The 18,035-nt window shown below is 41.1% G+C and overlaps 2 protein-coding genes across 6 annotated transcripts; both read left to right on the plus strand.

The window, feature by feature from the left end:
- The first annotated feature begins 1,943 nt into the window (after nt 1-1,943).
- TMED2 (transmembrane p24 trafficking protein 2) lies at nt 1,944-8,537 on the plus strand. Of its 2 annotated transcripts, XM_075516626.1 has the most exons (5): nt 1,944-2,197; nt 3,622-3,814; nt 4,234-4,254; nt 6,200-6,307; nt 7,374-8,537. In XM_075516626.1, exons 1-5 carry the CDS (start codon nt 2,018-2,020, stop codon nt 7,496-7,498), a joined length of 627 nt encoding a protein of 208 aa, XP_075372741.1. In that variant the 5' UTR covers nt 1,944-2,017; the 3' UTR covers nt 7,499-8,537. The 2 variants fall into 2 exon arrangements, with proteins under 2 accessions (XP_075372741.1, XP_075372742.1); XM_075516627.1 differs by lacking the exon at nt 4,234-4,254 and having other exon boundaries at nt 1,945-2,197.
- An 820-nt stretch (nt 8,538-9,357) lies between these two features.
- Nucleotides 9,358-17,931, plus strand: DDX55 (DEAD-box helicase 55). 4 transcript variants are annotated; one of them, XM_075516612.1, is made up of 14 exons: nt 9,358-9,479; nt 9,866-9,916; nt 10,001-10,087; nt 10,686-10,777; nt 10,891-10,953; nt 11,685-11,834; nt 12,319-12,508; nt 13,092-13,174; nt 13,559-13,690; nt 14,760-14,852; nt 15,532-15,646; nt 16,359-16,527; nt 16,906-17,198; nt 17,693-17,931. In XM_075516612.1, the coding sequence occupies exons 1-14, from the start codon at nt 9,372-9,374 to the stop codon at nt 17,858-17,860; spliced, it is 1,794 nt and encodes a 597-aa protein (XP_075372727.1). In that variant the 5' UTR covers nt 9,358-9,371; the 3' UTR covers nt 17,861-17,931. The 4 variants fall into 4 exon arrangements, with proteins under 4 accessions (XP_075372727.1, XP_075372728.1, XP_075372730.1 ...); XM_075516614.1 differs by lacking the exon at nt 9,358-9,479 and adding an exon at nt 9,613-9,757; XM_075516613.1 differs by lacking the exon at nt 10,001-10,087.
- Nucleotides 17,932-18,035: the final 104 nt, after the last annotated feature.

Here is an 18,035-nt window from a genome sequence, read left to right on the forward strand (position 1 = left end):
TATGCAGTGTAGGAATAACGCATTATATTTTGGACAAGATACTACGAATAACGTCAAACACTGGAACTAGTCAGGAGAAATAAAACTGGAGTTGCAAAAGCCAAGCTTGGAATGACTGATACATGCTGCGTGTTGTGAATACAGCGTTAATTCTCTGGGTCTGGCAGATGCAAAATGCCAGTGCAAGTGAACAGGAGGTATGAGTGACATGAAATGCAACGCTGTGACACTCAGACAAACATTTTCATGCAATACTGTCAATATCTTACTCTGTCACAAGTTTTTGATCACAAAATTTTGATCCTCTTCATGCGCTGCCAGCAGGCACTTGTCTTCATTGAGCTGGGCGGCCAGGAAGGTAACAAAACAGTCTCCAAACAATTGCCTAACTTATAATAATAATCAATGATATCCTGTGAAAACACATCTACATATTGTTCATGAAATTTATTGCTAAAATTGATACTGCACAAAGTTCCAGAGGGAGCATGAGGATGAATAATGGTGTAGTCATCCTTTCCTGGCAAAGACGGCTTACGAAAGCACGAGAAGGGGTAGCTGTATCAGCAGAACATTTGGAGAACACTCTGGAGTACCTCAGGGGAACAGATATGCTGTGAAATCATAATTTTGTCCGAGTTAGAGATGAGAAAAGAGTTCATGCCGCCAGGATTCAGTATTAAATGAGTTCCCACTGTTGTGGTCAAATGCACGTAGAGGAAAAAAGTAATAATTTAGAGAACGTGCTAGTGGCAAGAGTAAAACTACTTTGAGATAGATGAAAAACCAGCATAGCAGTTTACGCTATGGAAAGCAGTAGACTCAAGGTTGACTTGATCAAAATGCATTGAAAACAATGGAAGTTTTCAGTGACTCGGCAGGAGAGGTCTCTTATCCAGTCACATATGTGACCTGCAACTCCTCAAGGTCATGCTTCTCTTGCTGAAAGCTTTCCCCTCCACACGTCCACACCCAGAGCCTGCACCAACGCAGCCAGCCCTGGTAGCTCAAAACCGGCAGCTTGAGTGAGATGCGCAGAATTTACTTACGTAAATCAAGTATTTGGATTACATTTGTCATACAACTGAAGATAAACGCAACCTCTGAGTATTACCAGGAGTACCATAACTGGCGCTTACTTGGCAAATCAAAACGCATAAATATTTCACTAGAAAGCCAGACCGTGCTTTAGTCTTTAAATCTTCTGCAGGTAATTAAAACAGCTAGTCATGAAAACAGGCTTCCTTAAGCTCACGCATGACCTTTTCTGACTGGAAGTTTTAATTTTATTTCTGACTGGAAGTTTTAATTGAAAATTAGCATTTAGGCATGGCCATGCAAGCAATGGCTTTTTCTGTACAGTTATTCTTGGGTGACACAGAAGCCTGCCGTGTATCTTGACTGTGTTTTCTTGTGCGCAATGAATAGACCACAAGCTGGTCTTCCCCGTTACTTTCTTGATCGTTAGCTGCTCCCCAAATCTCTACCTTGCTGTAGCAAGTTTGGGTTTCCCGGGCTTCAGCAGCAGCGGCGGTGGCGGCGGCTTCGGCCACGCAGGACCGCGGTGACAGCCGCCCTCTCTCCCGCCCTTTCCCCTCAGGCGCCGCCAGCCAGCCTCCCGCGCTCCCGCCGTCGCTCCCCCCGTTGCCGGGCAACGCCTCAGCCGCTCACCCAATGCCGTTCCGCGCGCCGCTCCTTCTGACAGGACAGCTCTCTCCGCCTCGTTCTGATTGGCTTCTCGCCGTCGCGGCTCTGCCCCTGCTCCGTTCTCATTGGTTTCTCCTGAGTACGGGCCCCGCCTCCTGCGCCGCGCCGTCCCTGCCTCAGGGTTCGGGCGGTCCCTTTCCGAATGGTCCCTTAGTGGCCACCGTAGCGCAGGCCGTACGTGGCAGTGGGGCTGTGTCGGCCTATGAGCGGCGGCCCCGTGCCCCGGAAGGGGCGTGGCGCGAGCAGGAAGTCCCCCCTCCCCTTTTCCTGCTGGCCCGCCGCTCGGTGCCCCCTCCCGCTGGGCTCCGCCATGTCGCCGGTGCGGGCGGTGCTGGCGCTGCTGGCCGCGCTGGCGGCCCCGGCTGCCGCCTACTTCGTCAGTATCGACGCGCACGCTGAGGAGTGCTTCCTGGAGCGGGTGCCGTCCGGCACGAAGATGGGGCTCATCTTCGAGGTGGCGGAGGGGGGCTTCCTGGACATTGACGTGGAGGTGAGGCGGGACGGCGCCGCGGCGGGCTGACCTTGGGCCGCGGGTGCCGTGCTGAGCGGAGCGCTGCCGGGCCCTGTCCCGCCGCCGCGGGACTGCCCCGGGGCCGGGCCCTGCGCGCTCGTCCCCCGCTGCGCAGGGGCATGGGGAGGCCGTGGCGGCTCGGGGCAGCGCCCGGGAGGGCCGGGGTGGCGGCCCCCTGCGCGGGCGGACACCGCCTTGAGGGTGGCTTGAACACTCCGTGAAGTTTGGGACGCTTCCGGCTCGTTGCGAGGGCTCCGTGCGGCGGGCTCGCCATCGGCCTGCGGGCACAAGGGCTCTCTGCCCGGCTGGGTCGGGCCTCGCGTGGGGGCGTGGGCGGTCTCGGAGAGGACGAGGTGCCTCTGCTGGGGGTTGCGTTTCCTAAGGCTGCTCGTCGTTTCTGCTGTTGCTGCAGAAGGCAATCTGCCTGTTTTCAGAGCTGTTCTCTTGAGATTTTCCTCGTTGTTCTGCTCGGTATGGTCTTGTCATAATAAACAGTTTGGCGGGAAGAACGAACACGATTACTCTTTACAAAAACGTGTTGCTTATTCTGGGAGCAGTGTGTCTCCTCTTGAATCAAAAGGTGGTGGCTTTAATCAGGGTGATTGCCATCTTGAAAGTTGTAGGTAAGTCCTTTTCTTCAATGAGACATCAAATCAGTAGGAGAACAATAAATAAGAATTCCTTTCATCTTGGTGAAGAGCAGATAGTTGTTCGTTTGGGATAACTTAAACATGAGAGAGTCGTTGCTGAGGGTGAATATAATTGTTTGAAATTACGCACTGCTCTAATATAGGGCAGAGTCAGGAAGCTATGAAATCTCATTCAGATGTCACTAACGGAAGCTCAGCAGCAGTGGTGGCCTGGTGGGATGGAAGCCTTAAGATCTCACTGACCCTGAGTGCTCAGTACTCAGGCCCTTAGTCCATTTGAAATGGTAACTGCAACAATGCACAGCTGTATGTCTAAAGTAGTACTGACGTATGGGAGAATGTCTTTTTTTGTTTTGTTTTCCTTCAAACATTAGAGGTAAAGTTTCCCTTGTAGTTGTTAATTTGGCTAATAGCCAGGGCTGTAGATAGCTTATGGTTTTCTTGTTCTTAAATGGTTCTTATCTTGACTACCGAAGGCCTGTAATCTTGGCCAGTAAGAGAGGCTTTTGTATGACTTTATTTACCAAGAAGTTTTTTCCTTTTTTTTTTTTTAAAGATTTCTGTGCAGAAAAATGCATTAGTGCTTTTGAGTTGTGGGAAGGAAAGTATGAAGCATGCCAAAGCAGTCAGATCATGGATGGTATTGGTAGTTCTGACTGGATAACTTCAGAATATGCATGCAATGCTGTAATGGTGTGTTTAAAACCACTGCGTTTTAAACAAAATGCATGATACTTTGTTTTCCCCATCCAGATTACAGGGCCTGATAATAAAGGAATTTATAAAGGCGATCGAGAGTCCAGTGGAAAATACACATTTGCCGCCCACATGGATGGAACTTACAAGTTTTGCTTTAGCAACAGAATGTCCACCATGACTCCCAAGATAGTGATGTTCACTATTGATATCGGGGAAGCTCCAAAGGGGCAAGACATGGAGACAGAAGGTGAGGAAGACTCCTGGAAAGAAATTAGCTCTGGCTTGGGAGCTTTTCCCTACATGCATGACTTCTGAACTTGACTAGGATTCTCAGAATTCCTGTTTCTTCAGGCTGTCTAGTTAGCTGTTCTCTTGCACAGCTAAAATGGATATGGATGTTTTTAGACCTCACTACACGATTTAAGGCAAAATCGCCAGAGAATCACTTGGCCACCTGCAGAAACTAATGCTTTCATCCTTTAGTCTTTTCGTCGGTTCCATTCTCTGATTTCTAGTTTGCTCAGCAGTATGTAGGCTACTACATGCATTAGTTGAGCTCTTTGATAAATGTGCTAATATAAAAATTTTCTCTTAGCCATGTAAATTACTGTTTTATCTGCAGCCTTTTGTCCTGTACTTGTGTTCATCTCTTACACTTTTCTCTAGGTGGTGGAGATACCTGGGATGGTATGTGTACTGCTTTTTGAAAGCTCATTAGCATCTTGTCTTTTGCATATGTTTATTCACTAACAGCTAACGTTTGCTTTTTCTCTGTAACATTTGTTTGTAGCATGAGAATGTCTTTTTAATAAACTACATAAAAGGTCTGATTCTGAGCAACGCTGAGCACCTGCAAGCTTTCATCGAGAGGTTTTATATACTTAGCAGCTCTTGGGATCAGGTCCTTGAACTGTCCATGACAGTTTGTCTTCAGGTGGTTATTTATGGCTAACAGAAGGCTTAATCAGGAGTTTTAGGTGAAATTAAACTAAAACACTGAACATCCAAGAACTTTGGATATTTTAGGTGGTGTTTGCTTTTTGTTGCTAAAGTGGGTGTTGAATAATCAAGGGCTTTTGGAAGCAATAAGCTTCTTCTAGGCTATTAATTCTCAGTAATGTTACAAGGGGAAAAACTTCAAACTTTTCATTTGCTGTAAAAGAAATAAATGAATGTATTGGGTAACAAGTTATAAAGTTTTATTTCGAAATCACTAACTGTAGCTAGAAAGGCAATAAATTCTTGTTTTCTATTTTAGCAAGTAAATAACTGTGTGCATTGAGTGCTTGATATCACTTGAAAAGTAACAACTTCCTAACTTTCGATTTTTTTTTTTTTTTTTAAAGACTCAGTTAAATCTTTTATTGAGTCTGACTATATCTGTTGTAAGGAATATTAGCGCAGCTTTAAATTTTTAAGGCAAACACTTTCTTGAGTGTATTTTTTTGGAGTGGGTGTAAACAATTTCTTCTCTTACTAATAAACTGCACTTACTGCAATGATCAGTTGGCCATGAAAATAAAGGATCTACGATATTAGCAAAGTGAGTGTGGTTTACACAACTATTTAAGATTTTAATTGTAACTTGTATGAGTGTTACTCTCTGGTCCTCTTTTTGACTGTTCCCCATAACATGTGTATTTTGAATAGCTTTATTTTCAGATTGTGATCTGAAACACTTAATTTATAAATAAAAACATAATAAGGTAGCTTTAAAGTCAAATATGTCCCCTCAGTGGAAAATGTGTTGGGTTTCGTGACTCTTTTTTAAGAGAGCTGATTGCCCAGGGCGTGTCTGTGGAATGATATCTTGAACTTCTCTTGGTACTAGAAAACTTTGAAAATTACTTGGATAACTTATAAATTTGTAAGTGGACAGTTCTTTGAGCATGAATGTATTTAAAAGATCCTGTGATTGACCGTCAAATCACTAAATCTTGGATCTCTGATCCTTCCATTTGCTGAACTATCTCAAACTAGTTTTCTGTTATCATTGGTTTGGTATTTTCCTCCTCTTCTGCTTTCACGACATACCAGAACCTGAAGCCAGTTCCTGCCCTCTGCCAGGCCCTTTTGGCATTGTTTCTGCTGAATGCTGTGCTTCAGCTAAACCAGAAGATCGCAAGATGTGATATGTTGCTTCAGAAAGTGATCTCGTTTTGCCAGCATCATGATCTTAAGCTAAATTCTCAGTTGTTCTATTTTTGCAAGCTTAACAACTAGGAAAAGCTGTAATGTTAAGATTATTTGCTTGGAATATATTGGACGATATTGGCAAAATAGATAGCGTGTGGTTCTCATGTGTTCTTACATTCTATTTTTCTGGAAAAGTATGCCTGTATTGGAAATAAGTGGTCTGTACTGACTCTAAATTGTGTGTCTTCTGCCTTCTAATTGGATGTGGAGAAAGATGTTTTCCACTTATTTAATAGCATAGAGATGTGTTAGGAAAAGTGGCACTATGAAAACTAAACTTTACTTTGCTGTAAGGATAGAAATTTTCAGCTGTACAGACTGCATTTTTCAGAACTTCTTCTGCAACAGGAAATTAAGTATAACTGTTCATAAATTTTAACAAATTGTTTTTTGAGTCAGTAACAGACTTTCTGATGCTTCTGAAATTATTCTGCAGCTCATCAGAACAAGCTAGAAGAGATGATTAATGAATTAGCAGTGGCCATGACAGCTGTAAAACATGAACAGGAGTACATGGAAGTTCGTGAAAGAATACATAGAGCAAGTATGTGTCTTTGACTTAAATGCCTTCTCCCCTCTCAAATTAACTTACAAAATGTGATTTAAAATGCAAGTCCATGAAAGCTATTCCAAGTTAATGAAAAAAACCCCCAAACTTAGGACAAGTTCTGAAGGACCTGCCCATACAATGAAGAATGTAGTTGATGCTTGCAATCTTCTTTAAATTGGATCACCTCTCATGTAATGAAGATTGTGACGCAAAATAATCTTTGCTTAATTGGTGTTAATTCTATAGTTCTTTGAATGGCATATTCATGAATATATCCGTAATGATGTGGTTGCCAGGGGTAGACTTCGGTTGAACTATTACTTCATCCTTGAAGTGGGTGTGGCTTAATAATTGAGCCAAAGTCTTTTCTAAATATTTCATTGAAATAGAGCAGAACTACTGTTATTTCCAAATAGAGAATACGGTTAACTCTCCTTTCACAACCCTCACTTTCTGAAATACAGCTTTAAAATGACTGAGAGTGCTAAGTGGTGCATTAGGGGAAACCCAGTGAGAATAAAGGGTAAATATTTTTAATGTGAAAATACAACATTATGTTAAAGCACTGGCCCCTTAACTTTTTGGACCTATGAATATCTCCAGTTTTATGACTTTTGTTACTAATGGTCTGATTTAAGAAAATGCTGAATTTTTAGAACCAAAGAACCTTTAGAGATTAGAAATTCCCCACTAGACTCTGAGACTGTAATATGCAACTGTTACTTGGAAAAAGCAAGTGGCTTCTCTGGGACAGTTACAAGCTTCTGTCTGGCCTCTTTGAAGGTGGGCAGAATAGAGAAAGATGCTGTGGCGTATGCCCAAAGTTGAAGTTAAAACACCTGCTTGCATGGCATGGTTCAAGCTGTTCAGAAAAATACCCCCCCTCAGCTCTGATCGCATCTCTAAGACTGCAGAGTCCTTCTGGGACACTTGTAATGACATGATACAAATATCGGTGGTTTACATGCAGTACTTCAGTTCCAATGACAAAGTGTGTTTTAAGTTTGTTTTAAATGCTTTGTTACTTACTTCTCTTTTTTTTTTTCTTTTTTCCTAACAGTTAATGACAACACAAACAGCAGAGTGGTTCTTTGGTCATTCTTTGAAGCCCTTGTATTAGTTGCCATGACACTGGGACAAATCTACTATCTGAAGAGGTTTTTTGAAGTCCGAAGGGTTGTTTAAGAGTACTTTTCTGGTCCCGGATTTCAGTTCACTGTCTACCAAACATCCTGGTCACAAAAAAGTCATTTAGTTTCTGAACCCTCTTTACTGAACTGTAAAACTTATTGCTTATGTTCCTTCCTAGTTAAAAATGAATTGTTTTTATATATCTTCTGTAGCAAAAGCTGTGCTGAAATCTTTGTCACTTAATTGGCATAATTTTTTTCACTTAAATCTGCCTAGTCTGTATGCTAAGCGAGGTCCAAGCAAGCTGCAAATGCTGTAATTCAACTGTAGTAACAAGCAATGTTGATGTCTTTTCTAACTTTTTTTCCCTGTTTTCGTACATGCAGTTCTATCTAGGGAAACGGTACAAGGCCCTAACATGACTGTTTGCATTTTTCACATCTTTAACCCTGCAGTAGGTGTTACAAGATCAAAATAATTCCTTCTTCACTTACCTAAACTGCCAAGGAGAAGTGATTGGAACTTTATTCTGATAATGAATAGAAGACAGCTGACAACTTCCAATCTAGTATTCATACCTAGTTGCTATTTAAAAGAAAGTCTTCAGTAACTATCCTGATTACATCAACTTATTCCCAAAGTTTTTAAATTAAATAGGCGATACGAAAATACATTTTCTCCTCTCATTACCGAATGTTCATCATATGGTTTTTAGTCTTTCACAGGTTTTATATCGAAGCCAATTGTGTGCAGTGTCTTGGCAAACAATAGTTAATTAACCCTTTGGGTTTTGCAGGTCCAAAGCTTAGACTGTTGGCGCTACTGCAGAATGCATTAGTGTTCATGAAATCTGGACTCCTGATGCCAAAGGGTTAATGATTCTGGGGGTTTATTGTGATGCTATGCAGCCCTTGTATTTAAGTTAAGTGGCAGTCTCTGCCATTATCTGATCATAATTAGCATAATGCTAAATACTGGTGTGTTTTCTTTTTCAGGCACATGTAGATTTGTTTTTGTATAAAGTTACTTTCCTTAGTATCTGATGATTGGTTTAAAAATTAAAGAAGCGTCTGATGTGGGTGCTGAGCCAGGATTATGTTGTGACTGATGTATATTAGTTGTAATCATTTTTGGGGGTGGGGTGGGGTCTTTTCCAGGGGGGAGCCTCTACAAGTAACACACAACAGTTTTGTACAATTAATTTAAAATTTGTTACAGGTTTTCATGTTCCAGGTAAAGTTTTTTCAACCTTGGGCAAACACTTGCAGCAGTTCTTCAGAAAGGTGGCTGTTACACCTTATTGCAACTGTTGTGTGCCAATATTTTTGTGTAAAACACTTAAAATTGAATTCTAAGATGTACATTTAAAAATTGCTTGTGAATCTAAATATGACCCAGGTTCGATAAATAAACAAATTCTTTAAAAAAAAAAAAACCAAAACCAAAACCAACTTTGTGTTGTTTTTTTTTTCTTTGATGCTTTAAGGAAGTACAGTTTCACACTCAAAGCTTTTTCATAAAGTGTCTCTTAGGATATCAGGAATTCATCCAAAGGCCATCCCACTGCGTGGGCAGGTAGAAACAATGGCAGGTAATTCTAAACCTACAGCTTTGCTACTCAACTCTAGGCAGCTGGGCCTCGCCGTGCTTCTCTATGACCCGCAGAAGTACTTACTATGATAGGCCGCTTGCCATAAAAATAAGTTTTTTTGCTATATCCAAAGGGTGATACTTCCTACCGCCTTTTCTCATAGAGGAGGCAAAAACTCGCAGGGTCTGGCCGGAGGAGGCGGGTGGCAGCGGCCGGCGGTGCCTGGGGCGGAACCAAGGTGCTGTAGTGCCTGTTTCCGCGCGGCCCTGCCGCGACGGACCGCGGGGGGGCGGGGGGGGCGAGCCGGGGCGGACACGGCCGGGGCGCCCGTCAAAGATGGAGGCGGTGACTGAGGGGAGCTGGGAGTCGCTGCCCGTGGCGCTGAGTCCGGGTGTGCTGCAGGCCCTGCGGGAGCTCGGCTTCGTCCGCATGACCCCGGTGCAGGTGAGGGGGCGCTCCCCGCCGGCCCCAGGCCCGCGGCTGTCCCTGGGAAGGGGGAGCCGGGCAGCGGCGGGGAGGCAGGGCCTGAGGAAGGAGGGTGCGGGGGTGCGGGTGGTGTCAGCAGCGCCTGGGCCAGCCCGTGCTGGTCAGAGGACGAGCTGTGCAGTCGGTGTTAGTGGGCTCGGTCACAGCTCCGAGGCCGCAGGTCAGAGCAGTCACTGGATTCTGTAGCAGCGAGGGAAGTCGCTGTCCTTGGCTTTCGCGTCACTGGCTCTGCTTAGGTAATGTTTACAGAGATTTTGGATGTCTCTTGTGGGGATTTAGTCTCTGCGAGATTTACTTCCACCGTAGCCAATTCATGTTCATGTGATGTTTCTCTTCTTTTTCAGTCTGCAACCATCCCACTGTTCATGAATAACAAAGATGTTGCTGCAGAAGCGGTGAGTGCTTTTTCTTGGTCGAGTTCATTGTTTTTCTTTGTCTCTGGAGCTGAGGGAGGGCTGACTCTGTTTCCCTTCTCACAGGTAACAGGCAGTGGCAAAACCTTAGCATTTGTAATTCCCATACTGGAAATTCTTCTCAGACGGGAAGAAAAATTAAAGAAAATGCAGGTAAAATTAAGTTATTCAGTTCTGAGTGTGTTTTTATGATGTGCAAATAAGATTTGAGGACTTCAGGAAAAGTATCAATAAGGAAAATTGCATACACATAAAGTGACTGCGTGCTCAGCTCTTTGGTATAACAGTAACAATAAACTGTTTAAAACTTGAAAATAAATATTGGAGTGCTTTCTTTGCACTTACATACAGCTTCTTATTTGACATGATCGAAACAGTTTTCTGAGCTGTTAGAAAAATGTCTTAAAATATCAAATACAATGACATACTGCAAGCGAGTCTTTGAATGCTTTTTAGCATCCATTGACTTTGAATACATTTTAATGTACAGAGAACTTGCACTGTTATTTGCTATTAAATATCATTATTAGATACCGCTCTTGAAGCAAAGGTATTTTGCACATTGGTATAATACCTCTTTCATAGCTATTTTCTGTTATTTTGTATACTTTATTGTATTTCTATGGAAATGTTTTGTCTAAAACTAGGATCATAAACATGGCTCATATTTGCTTAGCTTGTAAGGGAGAATTTTTCCCAAATCTTTCTAGTCTGTTATTTTCCATAAATTCCTTTTGGTTTTCATGTGCAGGTTGGAGCTATAATTATCACACCAACGAGAGAATTAGCTATTCAAATTGATGAGGTGCTATCACATTTCACAAAACACTTCCCCAGGTTTAGGTGAGTGAACTTCAGGCTTGTCATGACCATAGCTCCTTTTTCTTTGGAATTGTGTCATTTGTAAACTAGCAAAACTTAAAGATGACCTAAATATTTCTGTTTTATTGTTTTAGTCAGATTCTTTTAATTGGTGGTAGGAATCCCATGGAAGATGTTGAAAAGTTTAAAGAACATGGGTGAGTCGATTGTCAATAATTTTTATCAATGCCTCGCAGCTGTGCTTTTCTCCTTGTCCTTAGGGTTTTCACATTAGGGCTTTGGTCCTGCTGGTGCTAAAATTTGATGGTACTGCATGAGTGTGTTAGGGTGTACGCTGAGGAAATGGTGGATTCTTTTCCTTGAGTGAGATACACCGTAATAAGATAATAGGAAAGGATCATATGTGAAATCAGTACCACTTAAATGCTGTTTGGTGAAGAACAGTGTGCAGCATGCTGAGCTGAAAACTGTCTTCACTGAATATTTCAGTTCCTTCTTTCATGTAAATGTTGTACCAGCAGTAGGTTCTAGTGAGATTGAGACCGTACTGATGAATAATTTTCTGAAACTGTTTGGTGCTGATACTGACAATGAAGTTTTGAAGCAATCGTATTTGCCGCTGGCTTTTGCACAGAGGTACCAAATATTTCTTCTAGCTGATAGTTGCTTTATATGGTTGCTGATTATATTCTGAACTTTTATTTCCACAAATGGCATGCTTTCACCTGAGCATTTTTTCTCCCATCAACATAGTGTCTGAAAGGCACTGAAATATGAATACAGTTAGAAGTGACAAAATGAAATTGTTTTATTGAAGAATGCAGTCAACTTGAGTGCAGGTTTGTGCTGTACTAATTATGGTAGCAGCTCTCCCAAAGTTCTTGCCTTGCACAGTTAAAAAATTGCTGTGTGTCTTGTTCACAAACAGTGGGAACATCATTGTAGCTACACCAGGCCGCTTGGAGGATCTATTCAGAAGAAAAGCAGATGGGCTGGATCTGGCAAGTTGTGTGAAGTCTCTTGATGTGTTGGTATTAGATGAAGCAGACAGACTTCTAGATATGGGCTTTGAAGCAAGGTATTTAAGTAATAAATTCTAGTAATAATTGTGAAGTTTTAAATGAGTTCATTTAACGATTGATATGAATGAGCGTGACCTACAATGACCTCTAAAGTTAGATTTGTTCTGTTTTGTTCTTTTACTTCTCTTTGCTCTGTAGACTATATAAAGCAATTGCTAAGAGGGGAAGAGAATCAGGAAAAGTGGATCCTTGATGAATACAGAGTTTACAATTTCTTTTTTTTTAATGTATATTAGCACGTGCTGTATTAGTGCTTGATTAAATATCATTTATGCACTGGAATGGCTTAAAACACTGTGACAAATAGGGTTTGATGTCCCTTTTCTCTTGAAGTTAAGATAATTAGCTCAACAGAAGATGCTATATACTTGGTACTCTGTAATAAAAGCTACGTTGTTTATAAACTCTTACTTCCAATGATTAAACTTCTTTCTGAGGGAACTCTTGTGTCAGTTATGTTTTACATGTGCTTACTTGCAGTTTAAATGCCATTCTGGACTTTTTGCCCAAGCAGAGACGGACAGGTCTGTTCTCAGCAACTCAAACTCAAGAGGTGGAGAATCTGGTGAGAGCAGGTCTCCGGAATCCTGTCCGCATCTCGGTGAAAGAGAAGGGAGTGGCAGCAAGCAACACACAGAAAACTCCAACGCGCCTGGAGAACTATTATATGGTGCGAACCTCTGTGCTTCGCGATAGTTTCTTGTTCCCTCTCCTTTTTCCCTGGTTCCATCAAGAAGTTTTTAAATCTTGGCCAGTTAGGAGCTCATAACCAGAAGTCTCAAAGACATAAAGCTCTTGCAGGTTCTCCAAAGATCAGTAACCAAGCTGAGAAGAAAGATCTAAATTAGCAACCCTGTTGTTTCCTGCTCTGTGAGTTTTGTTTGCCTGGCCAGGAGTTGTTGTAATCCCAAACTAGCTGCAGTGCTGTGCCTCCTTGACCTGCTTATAGTCGATGGGTATGGGAGGAGACTTCGGCAATTTCAGAGAAGTAGCTGAGGGATACTTGAGATACTACTTCAGGAGAGATATTGTGGCTGGAGATGGGAAGACTGGAAGCTTAAGTATTTGTTTTTACTTAAAACAAGATACCTAAAAGAGTAATATTCCACATGATGAACTGTGGTACAAATGATCAGTATTAAGAAATTATGCCCGTAGGCATTTATCAGTGCACAGTGAATGGAGGAAACTAGCAGATCACTTTGTATCAAGTGAATTTCCTTACTGTTTTTTTTTTATTTTGCATTTTATAGATCTGCAAAGCAGATGAAAAATTTAATCAGTTGGTGCATTTTCTTCGACAGCACAAACAGGAAAAACATCTAGTCTTTTTCAGGTAATTCTATTTGTGTTTCATTGTGAAAACAGTATGGTGTTATTAAATTCTGAAACTGTCCCCTGTGTTGATAAGGACACAACTATTTTAAAAGCGATTCATTTTAATAGATGTCTTGCAGAATATGGTGCCTGAAAAGAGATTGATCATTGCTTCATGTCAGGATTGTGTTGAACTTTATTAAGCAAAACATGAATTTTATCTGCATTTTTAAAGTAAGGCATTATAGGTGTTTATATGTTAATTGTAAAAATGATGTACATATTTTAAATAGGTGATAGTGTATATTTTTGAAAGGTCTCAGACCACTCTAGCTTGACTGTCTAAACCAGATTAAAAATGCACCATAAGCTTTTGCTTTTATGTCTGTCTTTATCACAACAGCACGTGTGCCTGTGTGGAATACTATGGGAAGGCTTTGGAATCCTTAATTAAACAAGTGAAAATAATGAGCATTCATGGGAAAATGAAACACAAGCGTAACAAGATTTTTACTGAGTTTCGGAAGCTCCCAGGGTAAGCACATATGAATAGGCTAAGCCACCCAAAAGTAAAAATAGTAAGGGATATGTAGTTTTGTCTGACAATATTGTTCTGCTGCTTAAGTGCAGAAGAGTGGCATTGCGCTGAGGAGAAGGATGCTACTAGCTGCTTCTGAGTGTATTTATAATAACACAAACTATGCTTAGGTACTCAAAGTATGATCACAAACAAAGTGAAAATGTGACCGGAGCGTGTCCAGCCTAATTTAGATAATCCATGTGGCAGCATGGAAGGTGCAGGGACATGGATTTAGGATATCCTGCAGCCCGGGACCCTCTAAAGTTTGTGGTGCTTGCTGGCCAAACATATGCACTATGAAGCCCATCGTTATTGCTGCTAATCTGTGCTACTATTTTAACTGGACACACCGTACTGTCACATGCTACAACCACACATTAGCCTTGCTGTATAAACATACTATCAGTAGGGAACTGGTAGTGAAAATAACCTTTTCCTGATAGGTAATGAGAGTGGAAACCCAGGATACTATTTTATTAGTATATGAACAAGAATATGGCAACACAATGCTGTAATTTACCTGCAGAAAAGTATTCTTTGTCAGCTTTGCGGGATGTTGTTAAAAGACTCTTGCCTCATTAGCTGTCATTTTTTATTGCATGGGATCTGAGTTTCAGCACTTTATATTACAAGAAAAATAATCACCAGCAGACTGGAAAAACAACTGTTTAAAATAGCATGCTAAAATGTCAGTCTCTTAAGTCTTTTATTAAAATGTTTATAGTATTACATTCAGCTGTGGCAGATGCAATGGTGATTTAAAAATAGAACTTGTAATAGGGAATTGATTTTTTTCTTAGTGATATGTTGGCTGTAATATCACATTCCTTTTCTTAATGTTATGTAGAATTTTAGTTGGTGAAAGCTGCAACTACCTTAAAATATTTGGTCTCTTTTCAAAAAACAAGTGTTCTGAAACATTTTGTTCCTTGTTCTCCAATGTAGATGCAGAATACACAGCTGGGGGGAGACTGGCTCTTCTCAAACGACAGTTTAATGAAAATACACTTTTTCTTCTTCCTAGTGGCATTTTAGTGTGCACTGATGTGATGGCTCGTGGCATAGACATTCCAGAAGTACACTGGGTTTTACAGTATGACCCACCTAGCAGTGCAAGGTACAACTTCAGATCTTAGAACCTTTACTCTACTTGTGGTCATGTTACTGTACTGTTCAGATATAAATTGGGAACACACAGCTGCAGAAAACACATTTAATCGCTGCCTGGAGGTTAGTCTGAGTGAACACACAAAATAATGCATGAACCAGGGAGGTTGAAACACTGCAATTTTTGTTGTAACTGCTGTGAATTGAAATGACTTTGTGTTGTATGTGCATAAGTCAAATGGGTGGTCGCCACTTATATTTGTGTGAAGAGGCACTCTGGTGTAAGGCTTAGTATGAGAATATCAAAGAAATAACGAGAGGTGAGATGCTAGGGTGAATGAGAACAGAGATGAGAGCAGGGACAGAGCTCTTCAAGGAACGGTACATTGAAAGCTCACATGAAAGGCACTTTTGCATGTATTTTAACTTCCATTGTCATACTTCTCCCTACAACTTGCTTAAACTCCACCCCCAAAACAGATACCCCTTGCTTTAGCGTATAATCCTAACAATTGAGTGGGACTGCTACATGTCTCTTGTATTGCATTTTACTAATTCCTGTTGGTTTAGTTCAAAAGTATATAGCACTCTTATTTTCCATTCCACCAGATTTGCCCTTTTGCTGTCTAATACTTTAAAATCAGACTGAGCATCTCCTGTTGAGTTAGTGCTGTGTTGTGTTGTTTCAGCGCCTTTGTGCATCGGTGTGGTCGAACAGCACGGATCGGCAATGTAGGCAGTGCACTTGTATTTTTGCTTCCTATGGAAGAATCTTACATTAACTTTCTCTCAATCAACCAAAAGGTTAGTAGACTTTTACTCTACCCCAAAGCAGGAAAGAGCAAGGGGACAGGCTTACTGATAGGAGTTTTGAAATCAGAATTTGTAGAACTTAAGGTCATATGCGTAGGTAATGGTTTAGCAGAGGTGCACAAAAAAAGACAAGGGCTGCTTATTAATCACCAAATGCAACTATGTTAGAACATGATTGCTCCCACTGTTATCTACTGAGTTTGTAATAGGAATATGTGATGCATTGAGCAAGAAAAGGCTTTTCATTTCTAAGGGTGTGTAGATTGAGCATTTCCACAAGGGCAGTGCTGGCTTATACTCCTACCCCCAACCCTGCCACCACCAGTTTATACACTGCACCCTCTGTGCTGTTTATTTTTAACTCTGATAATTTCCCATGCCTGGTCCTGCATTTGTGGGATTGTGTAAATTCTCTAAATTCTCTAGAGGCCTGCTAATGAGAACGTAGCTTGATAAGGCATGAAATGAAGACGTTGCCTCTCTCGAGCTGCAGTGTGCGAACTCTTCTGCTGGGCCAGGACAACTGTGTGTGTGGCTGAATGGTGAACCGGAGTGTTGAAATGACCAAGTAGAAGGCAGAAAGGGGCTCAAAGCTGACTGAAGATTAACTGGGGAAGAACTGTGTGTTTGAAGTTTCACAGTGCGTTCCAAATCATTTGGCTGAACTTTTCCTTTAGTTTTGTATTTCTTTTCTGGTTTTTAGTGTCCCATGCAGGAAATGAAACCGCAGACAAACGTGTTGGATCTTCTTCCAAAACTGAAGTCTATGGCCCTAGCTGACAGGGCAGTGTTTGAGAAAGGGATGAAAGCATTTGTGTCTTACGTCCAGGCTTATGCCAAACATGAATGTAATCTGATCTTCCGAATAAAAGGTAATTCCCAGCAGGGGCGGGTATCTTTTACTGTTCCTTTCAGAAGACAGTATTTGGTTTGGCAAAAAATGTAGTGTTATTGTCCACAAGCTTCAACTACTGATTCCTGTTCTCAAAGTTACTTTCTGCTGCATCAGATTCTGACAAAACTCCTGTTTTTTCAAGCAACTTGTTTCTCATTGTTTTCAGGAAGAAACATTTCATTAGTAAGTTTGACCAAAACTGACATAAGCATAAATAAAAATGACTTAGTATTGTTATTAGTATTAAGTATAGAATGAAAGCAATACAGTAAGATAATGTTCTTTTCTGTGACTTGCTAAGTTAAATTAACTTTTTTCCAGCAGGAAACTGACTTTATAATCTTTATTTTAACAGATCTGGATTTTGCTAGCCTTGCCAAAGGTTTTGCATTGTTAAAAATGCCAAAGATGCCTGAACTAAGAGGAAAATGTTTTCCAGACTTTACTCCAGTCACTGTTAATACAGACTCCATTTCATTTAAGGATAAAAACAGAGAAAAACAGAGACAAAAGCAATTAGAACAGCAAAGAAAAGAAAGAGAGGAAAACGGAGGGAAAAAGAAATTCATAAAGAACAAAGCCTGGTCAAAACAGAAAGCCAAGAGAGAGAAGAAAAAGAAAATAACAGCTAAAAGGAAGCGTGAAGAGGTAAACTGTGCCTGTTCTATTAAACTGCATGTGATTACTGTAGCATAGGTACATATTTTCACAGGGCAGAGAGCCATGGGATTTTAGTTCGATGGAACTGATGACTGTAAATTAACTTTTTAGGACCTTGACAGGCAAAGCTTAAAAAAATTACAGAGAAGCTTTTCAAAGTCAAACACTAAAACAACTTCTCAGCCCTCTGGTGCTAGTCAATAATGCTGCCAGCCTAAGTAGCATAGATTTTTATTTCTCAGAGGTGCCACAGTATGGCATGATGGTCGACAGTACTTGATTTTTTTTTTCCTTCTTCGCTTTTTTCAATTCTCAACAAGTGTAACTGAGAGTTAGATAGTTTCCTAGGTAGAAATTGAGTATTCTTTCCTGCTTGGAAACTCCTGGCAAAATCAGAGTTGTAAACTTCCCTTGTGTTTGGCTGTATAGAATGAAAGCCTTTTGGTGTTGTGTTTAATTTGTTATTTTTCAACTGTCAACAGGGCTCTGATATTGAAGATGAGGATATGGAAGAGTTGCTGAATGACACAAGACTCTTGAAGAGATTAAAAAAAGGAAAAATTAGTGAAGAAGAGTTTGAGAAGAGACTAACAGGCAGCCAGAGTAGACTCAAAGCAGAAACTGTTGCTGACTTAGAGTCTGAAGGTTGACGGTTACTCTAACCACACTTTTACATTAAAATACTGCCTATTTCAATAAAACTGTATTTTTATAACAAAATAATGATGCAGAGAACAGACTTGATCTAATTTCTTCATAAAGACACGTGGCGTCCATAAAGACATACAAACAAGCCAGCAGTTAAGAACAAAGCTAAAACCACCG

Source organism: Mycteria americana, chromosome 13 (genome assembly GCF_035582795.1).
Source record: "Mycteria americana isolate JAX WOST 10 ecotype Jacksonville Zoo and Gardens chromosome 13, USCA_MyAme_1.0, whole genome shotgun sequence".
NCBI classification, from domain to species: domain Eukaryota; kingdom Metazoa; phylum Chordata; class Aves; order Ciconiiformes; family Ciconiidae; genus Mycteria; species Mycteria americana.